The sequence below is a fragment of the Protobothrops mucrosquamatus genome, unplaced genomic scaffold, assembly GCF_001527695.2.
Source record: "Protobothrops mucrosquamatus isolate PMUCROS unplaced genomic scaffold, P.Mucros_1.0 scaffold702, whole genome shotgun sequence".
NCBI classification, from domain to species: domain Eukaryota; kingdom Metazoa; phylum Chordata; class Lepidosauria; order Squamata; family Viperidae; genus Protobothrops; species Protobothrops mucrosquamatus.
The window spans coordinates 207,122-220,639 of record NW_015386984.1 but is presented as its reverse complement, the minus strand read 5'-3'; the positions used below and the strand labels follow the sequence as shown (position 1 = coordinate 220,639).

Here is a 13,518-nt window from a genome sequence, read left to right as displayed (position 1 = left end):
GATCAAAATCAACCCTATAGTAATATAGGTTCAAGCCTTCACTTGACTATGAATCTCACTTGGTAATTCTGGAATGTTCATTTATTCTTAGCTCAATCTATTGTGGAAGGCTTATGCTATGAAAATCAAGTTCAATTCACCAGGCTGAATTCCCAGAGTAAATGTGGGATACAAATGAAATAAATCATTCCAAGCCACCATCGCTTGTAAGATTTCTACTCTACCTTCCAAGAGGGAGGGACATGGGGAGATTAAGTGAAAATACCAATGCCTTGCATGAACTGGCAATACCACATATTTCAGTCATAAAATTAAAAAAATTCAAAATCAAATCAATTTTGTTTTTGATTTCAGTCAAAAAATGAGCCATTGGTGGCGCAGTGGTTAGAATGTAGTACTGCAGGCTAATTCACTGCTCACTCCAGGACTTCGATCCTGAATGGCTCACGGTTGACTCAGCCTTCCATCCTTTTGAGGTCGGTAAAAAGAGGACCCAGATTGTTGGGGGCAATATGTTAACTCTGTAAACTGCTTAGAGGGCTGCAAAGCACTATGAAGCGGTATATAAGTCTAAGTGCTATTGCTAAAATTATTTTGGAATGCCACAAATAATTGTGGTTCCTGCAGACATAGCACACTGACTCCTAATGTAAGGATCATGACTCAGCACACAATTTTAGCATCACTTTCAACTGAAAAGTATGTCTACCAATCTCCAAGTAGTTTTATGTCTATGGAAATTTTCAATCATCTAGGTCATAATTGTCCCAAAGATGCTTTTTCAAGAGGCAACAGGACTTTCGAGACATTTTGCTTCGCATCCAAGAACTGATGAAGCTTCTTGTACGAGAAGTGAAATGTCTTCAAGGAAAAGCAAAGTAAGTCCAGTTGTCTCTTGAAAAAGCACATTTGGAACATCTTTCTTCTTTAAGAAATTGGCTTCACTTCAAAACACTTAAATAGTTTATAATCAGTGCTATGCTGACCAAAGCATTACTGCTAAATAAAACTCACTATTAGAAGAAATACAAAATTATAAGCTGCAGGCATCTCAATTAGTTTTAACAGAAAAATGTCCATGCATGTCTTCCTAATAAAGGTTATGAAAAAACAGAGATCAGTATTTTATAATTAAGATTGCCTAAACTATTAACCAACCTGAACGCTCCGAAGAAGATCTGTAATAATTTCAGCTGCGTGTTGACATCTGTCTGGTGGTCCTGTGATCTGTGCTATTCTATCAGGTGTTGTTCCATCATCTACAAGAGCAATAAGCATTTTACAGGTATTTAAATATTATAGATAAAAACATGCAATCTGTGTATTTTCCCATGGAGGAACTCTACCTGGTTTAAACTGAATCCTTACACCAGCATCATTCTGTATCTTTTTTATCATTTCGCCATTTCTTCCAATTACAATACCAACTGCAAACCGTGGTATTGGTACCTTAAGAAACACAATATATTTTAACAAATGTTAAATAAGAATTTTAAAGCAGATCAATGTAATATGTAACTTTAGGAAAAACACCATTATATCCATTATATACTTTAACTCAACAGTAATCAATTGGGCAAGAATACCCGAAAGAGAAATTAGATGGTCTGAAGTATTTTTAAGCATTTGAAAGCCAATTTTCCGATTAGTATTTAACAGGGAGTAAAGCATCACAATCAAGATAGTTTAAATTAGTGAAAGGAATTGGAAATTTATGCTTGTTCATAGATAAAGATGAACACAGGCCTAAAGTACAATTTGCCTAAAATATTCATACTCACATCTAATCCTTCATTGCCTCCTATTCTTGACCCATATTCATTTCGTACCTCTCTGAAGCCACCTTGATCTCGGATTAGGTCTAAAACCATTTCCTTTGCTTGCTGAAAGAAAAATGAGTACACATAAGATGCAATGATCTTACAATCATACAACTGTATTTTGGAGAGATACAATTTAACATTTAAAATCTGTTCTTACTTGGACTTTGTAAGGATCTCCTGTGATCCTAAGAGGCTTATCTGCTCCAGTGTTCTGTGGTCCATCCTGAATCATCACCATTTTAACACCTGCACGCTCCTATTTAATAAAATTAATGCATTCAGATCATAGAAATATTAAATGTTCACAGATAATTTTAGAAAATAAAATGTTAGCTTACTTGAAGCTGTTTTATAGTTTCTCCACCCTTTCCAATAACTAATCCAGCTTTGCTAGCTGGAATCATGATTTCCTGAACAGCATTTCCTGGGCCATCACCATGATGGAATCCTGGTGTAGGTCTTCCCTTTTCAACAATCTGGTCGAGCAATCTCTTTGCAGATCTTGCAAAAATTTTTAAAAGTATTTGCAATTAAAAAAATGTATGAAAAATAACATAATTAGCAAGAGACAGAATATTTAGAGTGATTGCTAACTAAAAATCATTTTATTTTATAAACTTTGAAATGTGTTATTTGCAGAATATTAAATGGGAAAAGTAGAGAAAATGAGAATGCATGTGATTTCTTCGTACTATTAGCAGCCACACTGAACCAATAGTACACTTCACCTGCTGTATGCCAGACTTGAGAAAACAATTATAGTTGAATTCTAGCCAAAACTATTTATGTTACTTGGGTGATCATGAATGTATAAGTGTTCCTAAAAGACTATAGCACAAATCATTGTGAATGCATGCTTCAAAACTGTTGTGAACTTATTGCACTTTTCCATAAAGCATTATAAAGCGGGTCACCACATGATTGCACCCAATTTCATAACCATTTTTGCCTGGGTGTTAAGCAAATTCACTGTTTGCTATGGGACATATTTTTTTTAGGAATTGGAAGTAAATGCCAGTTTCTGGAAAAATCATTGTAAATTGCTGTCATCTGACTGTGGATGGTGCATATGTGGTCTGGTTGCTGAGTTCCCAAAATGTGGCTACGTCAGAACTGCAAACATTAGAATTTCAAATCTGGGTTATCTTTCTTTTGTGATCTGTTATAATTTCAAATGGTTGCTAAGAAATTGGTTCTAAGTTGAGGACTATGGGTAATTGGCCTCAATAGAGCTACTAAATCTTCCAAACAATCTGGAAGAATAGTATTTTCCAGTGACTCAACTGAAAAATCAGAAACTTTTGCACTGCAGATTGTTCATATTTCAGAGTGAGCTATATATATTTTGTGTGCAACAGCATACAGCCTGGGACACTTTTATTAGGCAAAGTTGGAACACTGCACATATTTGGAAAGAAAATTATTAACAAAAAATATTTCAACACAAACTGCATTTGTGAAGAAACTTACTGTACTGACTCAGGTGTCCCAGTCAACATGCAAGATCTTTCAGGAAGTCCACCACTATCTACAAATGTAAATAGCATAGAATAAACACTAGTAAGCAGATATCAGTAATTTGTTTTTAAGAGTTTAGCAACAGATCACTCAACTAATTCATAATTGTTTCAATTTCACTGACATAAACTGACAATTTAAATCATCAAAGTAATTTGTGTGCACACAACATTAAATTATGTTCCAACTATAACCTAGTAAAATAGAGAATATGAAATAATTACCAGGTGCAATCTGTATTTTACATCCAGATTCTTGCTGTATGCGAGATATCTGTTCTCCCCCTCTGCCAATTACTTGAGAAATAGACAAACAAATAAATTAATGCATTAATACCATGCACTCCAACAGCTTTAAATATATTGTAGTAAATATCTATACTCACTAAATCCAACCATTCCATCTGGAACTTTGTATTCTTCTGTCATTACAGGCCTGGAGAAAGAAAAACACCACAAACTAGTATTTGTACCTAGATTGAAGTAAAGTTCTCTCTTCAAATAAAGAGGTACATCATATTTATATATTTGCGAATTTTATTTCTACTCAATTAATGTTCTTTGGTTTCCATATTTGTTTAATCACTATGCCTACAAAATAATATTGCAATTTATATGCATAAAATAAAATAAAATGCTAGGAAATTTCAGCAAAACTATTTCATAACATTTTGAACTTTAAGTTTTCTTTTTTAAATGAACACACTTAATCCTAAGTTATATGTGGCAATGTTTTTTGTTCTTTGACTTATTAGTATCGGTCAAAAGAAAATACCCCACAATTACAATTAAAAGATTTTAGGAGACATAGGGGAATCTAATGCAGCCCACCTACTTTTTCATTTCATTTCATTTACTTTTTTGGTATACATAACATACATATTTAACAAGTATTGCAACAGAGAAAATATTTTGCCTGCATCGTGCTGAATAGGCTTATTTTCAAAAAAAGTGTGAGAAACAACCCAACTTGTACAATATAAACAATCAAACTAATGGAGAAAACTATATCTATCTTGATGAGTGCAATGGAAATGTGAAAAGAAATGCAATTCTTTAACTTTCACTGAAGTAGCACAGTAAAAAACAAGCATTTTCAGCTACATAGCTGTTTAACATGTAACTTAAAACCTAAATTTTTATCCCTCCTTAACTAATTACCTCATCTACTTCAATGTCACCTATAGTGAACAGTTACCTGGCAAACAGTAAATAAAATTTCCCCAGCCTGTTGAAGCTATAATTGTTTCAATTACTGATTGAATTAATATGAATTACTTTCAACCCAACACTTTTTTTGGTGTGCTCACAAGGGACAAAATAATTCCCAAAGCTGATTCCTGAGACTGATAAAAATTTATAAAACAAATCAATAAAAATTATTACTGTCTATAAGGATCAAATTAAAGAGAAATAAAATCTTACCTCTGTTGCTGATGCATGGGAGGTAACTGATTTCCAAAAGCTAAAATGAAATATTACATACTTTGACAATTTCACCAAATAATCTGCAATAATGGCATACAATACACAATGACAAAAACATACAGGACTAGCTTCACTTCAATATATTTGCATTTGACTAACATTACACGTTTTGCCAAAACATCATCAATGCATAAATACATCACTGGATATGAGATAGCTCAGAATTGGTACTAAAAAAAAGCACAGAGGAAGTATTTGGCTTGGTTTGGCCAATTCCACCTAATATGTTTAGTTATTTCCTTCTCTTTAGTTTATTTCTAGATGAACTTGCTATGATTTGCAAATCCTGACAAGCATAAATAATTTATTATTTGGCAAGTAAATGGTAGCTTGTGTAAATCTGAAATAAAAATGTGAAAGTAAGGGAAGAAGAAAACACATAACACCAAAGCAAAGTCTCCTTTAAATCAAGTTTGATATCCAGCATCTGGAAGTTGTTTTCAACTAGTTTCTTTCAGGATGTGTTTATAAGTGAGCCTACAATTTGATAGCATCTATTTAAGTATGAAAAAGGGCCTGATCCTATTTAGTTCCAAAGCTAAACAAGATGTGTTAGAGGCTGGTGTGGGCTAGGGTTTTTTGCTTAAATCCCCCCCCCCACATTTCTTTCTTTTTACTTTACATGTTTTCTTGCATTATTCACTACTTTAATAAGCTTTCACTCCCCTAAACACTCAGTGTATACCTGAATACAAAGCAGAAAGAACCACATAAACCAAAGCCCTATTTGTCATACCTGTGGTTTTCAAGCAGAAATGGCTGCTGCATTTAGCTGAATACATTAAGGGGTTTTATTCATATACAATTCAATTAATAAAAAAGAAAAAGTTCTGGGTTTTTAAGAAAATATTGCTGGTTAGCTTTCAAGGTTAATTGAAACTATTCTGCTTCATTTTTAACTTGATGTTTTTAAATGAAACCAAGTTTTATAGGGAGAATGCTAAACAATATTTCATATATGAAGGGCTAACAAAGATGTTATTCAACTAAATCTAATAACTCTGTACTTTAATATGCTTCAATGTAATTGTAACTGCTGAGCAGGTTTAACAAAAACAGCCAGTCTTTTTTTTTCCAGGCTGCAAAACTTAATCTAACTACCTAGTCAATAGACCTTACTTCTGGATAGAAGAGATAAAAATACTGGACGATTTTAAAGTCCAAATTCTAAATTTTCATTTCTACCTTCATCAAACTGAATATACAAATGAGATAAAATAAGTTTATCAATTCTGAAATAAAATCAAAAGAATTCTAGCAAAGTATTGATTTACTGATGGAACAGTTACTGATGGAACAGTATGATTCAACATGGTAAGAGGAATATTTCTACAGAGATAGCACAGTGTACTACCAAAATATGGCTTGGAATCAATAAATCAATAATAAAAAAAGAAATGAACACCACACAAACACCTCTAAGGATTATAGGAGAGAAAGAGCCTATATTGCTAAACTTTATACTTCCAATCTCACTATATAAAAAAACAAAGTATTTCTAACAGTCTACTACAGGGTTCCATTTCTATTTAACTGGCTTAAAAATTCAAGCAAATGTTTCATTACCTTTTGTGACTATTTAAAACATTTTTAGCTGTAGAATACCTTGTCTTCTATTTGGAAAGGAAGCTTCTTTTATATCAGAACCTTGAAAGGTCATCTCTACATCTAAGCAACCAACTATAAATAAAAAAGTCATGTTCTATATATGTTTATTAGGTTTTGACTTAGAGTGGTATGAACTCAATCACTATTACAAATCTAGCTTTATGGTTTCAACCGATGTGACTCTAGCCACTGTGTTTTAATTAAAACTGTTAAAATATAGCTTATTCTGGACTCCTAAGTACATAGTTCTCAGGAATTAAGATTGACTCAAAGACCCCTGTACCCACCACAAACTAAAATTATAAACAGCCACTCGGAAAGTTGCATCTATAGTTCCCCCACCAAACTCCACAATAAGACCATGCAAATTTAGGGAATGGCAAAAGCGAGTGACCCATGCTGAAATTAAAACATTTTATTTTCTTTGGATCCCAAACAGCTACAAATATCTACTCCTGGCAGAATATAACTTTCAAAGTGGAACTGTGTTAAAAAAAATATCTAAACTACTGAATTATGCAGTGTCCTTTTGAATCTATTTTCTCCTATAGGTGAAATCTTGTGTACCATTATTAGAACATATATAATCCAAGTAGATTAGTAAACACTCAGATGTCAGTTGAAGGTTTAAAATTAACCCGTTATTTGGAAAAATGATAAATAACTTTTTATTATTCCTTTTCACTAACACAAAACCATTTTTTTTATCAAACATCATCAATTACTTGTTATTCATTAAGGTTATTTTCCTATTTATGTCTCTTATTACTAGCAAAAATCAGCTATCTATCTACAGTACAGCACAATCACTCTATGTAGCTAATGAAGTATAGCTGATGAAAGTTTATGCCTTTTAATAACATTTCTTAGCTGGAAAAAGTGATGTAGGTAGTACTTGACTTACAATAATTCATTTAATGCCCATTTAAAGTTACAAAAGGACTTAGGACTTCTCACACTTATGACCATTGCAGCATACCCAATCACATGATCAAACTTGGGTGCTTGGCAACCGGCCTGTATTTACAATGGTGGGCAATGTCCCAGGGTGCTGGAATTGTCATTTGCAACCTTCCTAGGGAGCTTCTTGATAATCAATGGAAGAAGCCAAATTTGCTTAACAACCACATTATTTGCTTAACTACTATAATGAATCACTTCACAATGGCAAAAAAGGTCATAAAATGGGGCATGTTGCCTTGTTGAGCAACAGAAATGTTGGGCTCAATTGTGGTAGTAAATTGAGGATTACCTGTACCAGATTCCTGATTTTTTGCCATCAGAAACTAACAGGAGCACTGCTCCTATTCCTGCTGGTAACCACCTAAAATTCTGTACATAGCAAGATAATATAAAATTGCAAATGTTTGCTCTTGGGGGATGGAGAAGAGTCAGAATAGATCAATATACAAACTTAAACAGCAGCACTAATTTGTGTACAGTATATATTAGCATGATAACTTGTTACAGCAAATCATAAATACTTACAATCATTGTTTTGGGGAGCAACTTTCTTAGGTTCTGGTTGATCTGCAAAATTAAAATTGTTTTAAATGTTTTGGGTCATAAATATAGATAACTTAAATAAATGGCTGTTCCAGAAGTTCAGAACGCAACTTGTCCAGTGCATTTTAGCATGTTTTTGAATTTTCAGGGGATAGATCATCTAAACAAAGAAAAATCTTATACGTTTAACATTTGGTTAGTGTAATTGGGGAAAAACGCAAAGTACTTTCATTTATCATATATCATGTTCAATAAAAACACACAGGTTTAAAAACGGTATCATGGATATCCAGGCACTAAAATGTAACAAACATTTAACTGTATTATTAGTAATTTGACACTAAAGCTAATGATGCTTCTGTAACAAAAACTGAAACAACCACCATTGTGAGAAATAATCATTCTACAATTAAGTCTGACAACAACCACAATATTAAACAGAAAATCAAAGTTTAAAATTTAACCAACACATAGCGATACAATCTCAAACTGGGGACTGTCATTCAAGCTTCCTTTTCAAATACTGAAAATTTCACAGCATAAGACTTCAAACAAGAGATTCAAAACCACTACCATAGCTACTATCCAAATTCGTTTAGTATGAGTGAAAGTCGCAGATAACCAAAATCTGATAAAAATTACTTTAAATGTTTCCTTCCCACCCCATATTAAGGAATACATGAACCACCATGATTAAGTGCAGTAAAAGTCAGACACATATTCCAAGAAATGTGTGTGTCATCCATTGCAAAAGATTCACTAGTTCATTTCACGTTTACATACTAAACACAGGTAATAAATAAAAATTCCTGCCTTTAAAAGGAGAGGGCATTCCCTCCCAGTGTGTTGTACTGCTCGGACTTGTCCAAGAGCCATCTACACATAAAATAAAAAGAATACATTACATACATCATTTGAAGCATCATTAGCTCAATCTTGAATATTAAAAGCCTCACCATTAATAAAAGGCACTTCATTAAAGTACACAAGTACTCCTTGTCAAGAGCCTTGGAAATTTTCTGCAAACAAAATTATATTCCTTCAAAACCTACATCGCTTCCATGATCAGAAATCTGTCTTCATGAATTTAAAAAATACTACACACTTTTAAAAGATAAACACGGTAAACTCGTTTAAGCCCATGAGCCTAAAAATTAAACTTGCTATATATTTCATTAACACATTGTAGAAGGAAAAAAAAATCACATCATCATCTTATCTGGGTTCAAACAAATTAGAAGACATTTTCTCCAAAATCTAGCTGTAAATTTATAATTTTGGTAAAATTAAGTTTCATTTTAAAATGTTGCACCTGCACAATGCAAAGTTTGAATGAGAAATTCAAGAATATTCAGAATTGACTACAGAATTTGTTAATGTTTTAATACAAAGATGAATTTTCAAAGAACATTTACCTACCTTCCCAGATTCTTAAAATGTAAACATCATTGCTATCTACTTTTACGAGTACCCTAGCTAGCTTTTATAAGTCATATCTAAAGATCATGTATATGCTTAAGATGGACTATTTCGTCTTTTAAGCAGAAACTGCACAAACTCTCACACACACTCTTCAATCAGTTTAAAATTTTGAGAAAATATATATTAGCATCTTACGGCATACCTCCATCTTCAAGAGGTCTTTTTTGTCCCCCATAACTGTAATCATTTGAATTCACAGATGTCCCTGATTCATTTCCAATTTTTGCTGCAATCTGGAAAAAAGATACAGATTTACTTTTACCAACAGAATTACATCATACTACTGAATATAGCACAAATAAAGTACAATGTATTTCCCCTCCAAAAGAGGCACCAGTTCTTATTTTCAGGGGATCTTTTCCACTCACCTCATGGTGGCAGCACCGACAGCCCCACCCAGCCTGCCCACTTCTTTTCGACAGCTCCGCCCAGCCTGCCCACTTCTTCTGTGGCCTAAGGAGCAGCTCCATTCTCAGCTGCAGAATGAAGCTGCTCCTTCAGCTGGTGAGGCAAGTGTCAATCCATGGTAGGCCTGGCTGCAATGGTAAGCTCCAACCCCCCACCCCACCTGATTTTTAGGTATGCGCCTCGTCCCAAAACTAGGGCTTATTTTCGGGGTAGGTCTTACTTTTGGGGGAAACACGGTACTTAGCATCCATACAAGAAACATTCCTTTATTATGAAATCATTACTGATAAGTTTTATACAGGCTCCACTTACTAATTATATAACACAAATATTCTATATTTGTTGCAGTCATTAATATTTATGAAACTGCTTAACATACTAGTTGCTACTAGCTAACTATGGTCTGTTTTGTCTAAACTATTAAAAGAAAAGAAATTGGGAAAGACCTTATATCTTGATATATAAATCCTCCTGATCCTTTACTTCCTTTACAGACTACCAATGAAAGAACTTGGCTGAACAGGTCAGTAACAATTATCAATCTGTGTAAATCCTCCATAACAGAGCCAAAGGGGAAATATGAATTGAATGAATACTACTACACTACCAAGAATACAGAACTATACTTAGTGCCGTTAAATACTAGGAATGTGTACTATATATTTAAAATATACTAAATGTTAGAACTTAATAGGCCCCTTCTTTTTAAAAAATGATCACAGAATGTGTTCCTATCAGCAGTCCAATCTTATTTGTGCTTCCTAAAAGTCAATCCCATTTGTTTCAGAGCACTTCAGCAGAGCTTACTGCTAAGAGTAAGCTATTTAAAATAATCTTGATGAAACATCCAAGTGCAATTGAATTGTCTGTTGATGTAAGAGCTTCCCCCCCCCTTCCATCTAATCATGTCAGATTCTCGCAGAATGCATGGACAAATCTCTGCAGTTTTCTTGGCAAGGTTTTTCAGCAATGGTTTGCCATCACCTTCTTCCTAGGGCAGAGAGAAAGTGACCGGCCCAAGATCATGCAAACAACTTTGTCTGCAGGTTTCTAACCTGATGCCTTAACTGCTACCCCAAGGTAAGATATAATAATTTGCTCACCAATGTATAAGTGTCAGACAACTTCAAAATAACTGTTATCACTACATCTCTCTTTGATTGCACTATTTTCTACTCTTTCATCCCCAACTTTATAGGCATATATATTTTGTTCTCAAATAGTATGAAATTCATTCTTCAGTGGCTCAGCTTTGAGTTTCATTTCCCCCTCCTGTTCCATGTGAAACCATTCTTTCTGCCTTTAATCTGAAGTAAATGACATTTTGAGTTGAAATCCAAATCAACTCAATTTCAAATTCAATTCAACTCCAATAGAAACTAATCAAGGAAAGAACCAACCTAGAACTAAGGAGAAATTTCCTGACAGAACAATTAATCAATGGAACGACTTGCCTCCAAAACTTGTGCATGCTCCAACACTGGAGACTTTTAGGACAAAATTGGACAACCATTTGTCTGAAATGGTGTAGGCTTTCCTGTTTGAGCAGGGGTTGGACTAGAAGACCTCCAACGTACCTTGCAACTGTTATTCGGTTATTCAAACAAAAGTAATAGGAGTAAATAAGGAACTGATTAAATTGAAGGTACTTGCCATGTTTAAGCCAATCCAATAGATCAAACTTGATCTGGCACTGGACTGCATATAACACTGGGAACTTTTTCAAGCTCCCTCAACTTCAGGATAAAGTCCCCCCCCCCAATCATACATTTAACACACAACATTATTGCTTTTATAGTTTTAAGATGTCATATATTCCCTAGTGGTATACTTTATCTCTTTTTAAAGGAAACGTGGTTTTATTCCTATTTAAGAAGATGCACTAACACTGAAAGTCATTTTGAATTTGAAAACTGTACTGCATGTGGTCTCCATTGCATATATGCTTTTCTCTTTCTATAACTGATTACATTTCAAAAATGTGAAATTTCTTTGTGTTTATTAACACATTAACTATAACACAAAGAGAAACAGGCAACAAAGCCGCACATTACATTATTTTAAAATAATCTCTTCAGTAATATAACAGCTCACAGAAGCCAAGAGTCCATTTTTTCTACTTCACTAAAATGCTTCAACAAGATTGCTTTGCCCATTTTTCAATTAGCTGAATTTCCTCTGAATAAAAATGAAAAGAATTCTAAATCAAATTTTATCTTTGCTTCCAACAACAAAACACACTTAAAAGAGTTCAAAGACCGAGAAAAAGCATCAAACACCTCCCAACAGCAAAAGAGGGGAAACATCTATTTTAGTCATAGAAAGCCCAAAACTGAAGAAAAAAAATATGTCTAGAGCAATTTCTAAATATTAGACTACCTGGAAACCCTTAACGCATCATCTCTACCACGCTTTATTATTAAGAAAATGGGTGGGCCAGATGAAAGCTGGATGTGTGTGTGTGTGCAGTATGTGCCTCCTCGGCCTTCCTACAGAAACAAAAGAAACTATTACACACAGCACAGCCTATATTTTGTGCACGGAAAAGTTGAAGTCTTTAACAGAAATGGAGGGCGCCAGATTATAGGAATCCGCTCTAAAAGCCAACAGTGCCCCAATTACCGACATTCTCCCGCGAGCGAAATGCAAGCGAATATAATGGAAAATATTGCACAAGACGTCAGCATTAGGCGGGGGGCAACGTAAAACCTTTTGCACAGTGGAAGAGCGGATGGACCTGGGGAGGAGACCGGGGGGGGGGAGGTTCAGAAAAGCGGACACACCCGGCTCCCTTTTAGTCAGGATGTTAGGGGGAAAAAAACTTTCCGCCAAACGCGGAGAGTTTAAAAAGTATAAACTCATTCAGTTTCTTTGAATCTCAACCTGACCCTTTTCCTCTTTTCTCCGCCTTCCTCCTTCCTCCACATAGCGGACACACATAATGGATACCAGGCGGTTTGGCCTACGCGCCTTTTGTAGGTAGCAACGGGACCCAAACCTGCGCCGAGTCCTGAAAAAAGCCTCCCAAAGAAAGGCCACCCGAGCCCTTCAAAGGGGCCACTCGGAACGCCTCCGCAATGGCGGCGGGCCTTGGGTTGTCTCCCTTTGCGAAAGAAGCCGAGGGGTGAATGAGAGAAGCCAGCGGCCTGCTTGGAAGTCTGAGGAGCCAGTCAGGGAAAAAAAAAATCCGTTCAGGGCTCGTAATACACACCTGCCTGGCCCGTTGCAGCGCGTCTTTAAAAGCATCATTGACTGCCCCGCCACCTCCTCCACCTCCACCGGGTGCTCCCGAAGAAGGAGGGGGCACCGTAGAATAATCCGACATGTCTCCTTCGCTACTTCCTACCGTCCTCCCAGCCTGCCAAGAAAGAAAGAAAATGGCGGCGGGCGGGAGCCTTTCACATTCTTGCGTCGCATCGTGTTTCGCGAGAGGAGGAGGGGAGGCCGCTCGTACCCTCGCGAGACATCCCAGAAAAAGACGCGAGATTTTGAGCCGGAGCAAACCGAGATGACGAAGGCTGGAAGGAAGGTTTCCCTCCCTCCGCGCAACTCGAGCTCACTCTCGCGAGATAAGAAGCGGGTTTCAGGAGGTAGAATAGCTCAGAGCTTTTCCAGGGTGCGAAAAGGAAGGAGGGGTGCTGTAGATCGTTAAACGGATGTGTGAAGGGCGGCGCGCGCATGACTTC

General features: G+C 35.6%; 1 protein-coding gene across 2 annotated transcripts in view; it reads right to left on the bottom strand.

Moving 5' to 3' along the window:
- Window positions 1-13,243, bottom strand: part of FUBP1 (far upstream element binding protein 1) — a 34,205-nt gene extending 20,962 nt beyond the window's left edge. For both annotated transcript variants that reach the window (XM_015818203.1, XM_015818204.1), the window contains exons 1-12: window positions 13,044-13,243; window positions 9,567-9,657; window positions 7,925-7,966; window positions 4,766-4,805; window positions 3,727-3,776; window positions 3,566-3,637; window positions 3,294-3,351; window positions 2,162-2,324; window positions 1,981-2,079; window positions 1,782-1,883; window positions 1,347-1,449; window positions 1,159-1,259 (exon numbers count right to left, since the gene is read on the bottom strand). In XM_015818203.1, the coding sequence (XP_015673689.1) occupies window positions 1,159-1,259; window positions 1,347-1,449; window positions 1,782-1,883; window positions 1,981-2,079; window positions 2,162-2,324; window positions 3,294-3,351; window positions 3,566-3,637; window positions 3,727-3,776; window positions 4,766-4,805; window positions 7,925-7,966; window positions 9,567-9,657; window positions 13,044-13,157 (1,035 nt within the window). In that variant the 5' untranslated portion in view covers window positions 13,158-13,243. The remainder of the gene's footprint in view (window positions 1-1,158; window positions 1,260-1,346; window positions 1,450-1,781; window positions 1,884-1,980; window positions 2,080-2,161; window positions 2,325-3,293; window positions 3,352-3,565; window positions 3,638-3,726; window positions 3,777-4,765; window positions 4,806-7,924; window positions 7,967-9,566; window positions 9,658-13,043) is intronic.
- Between the last annotated feature and the right edge of the window lie 275 nt (window positions 13,244-13,518).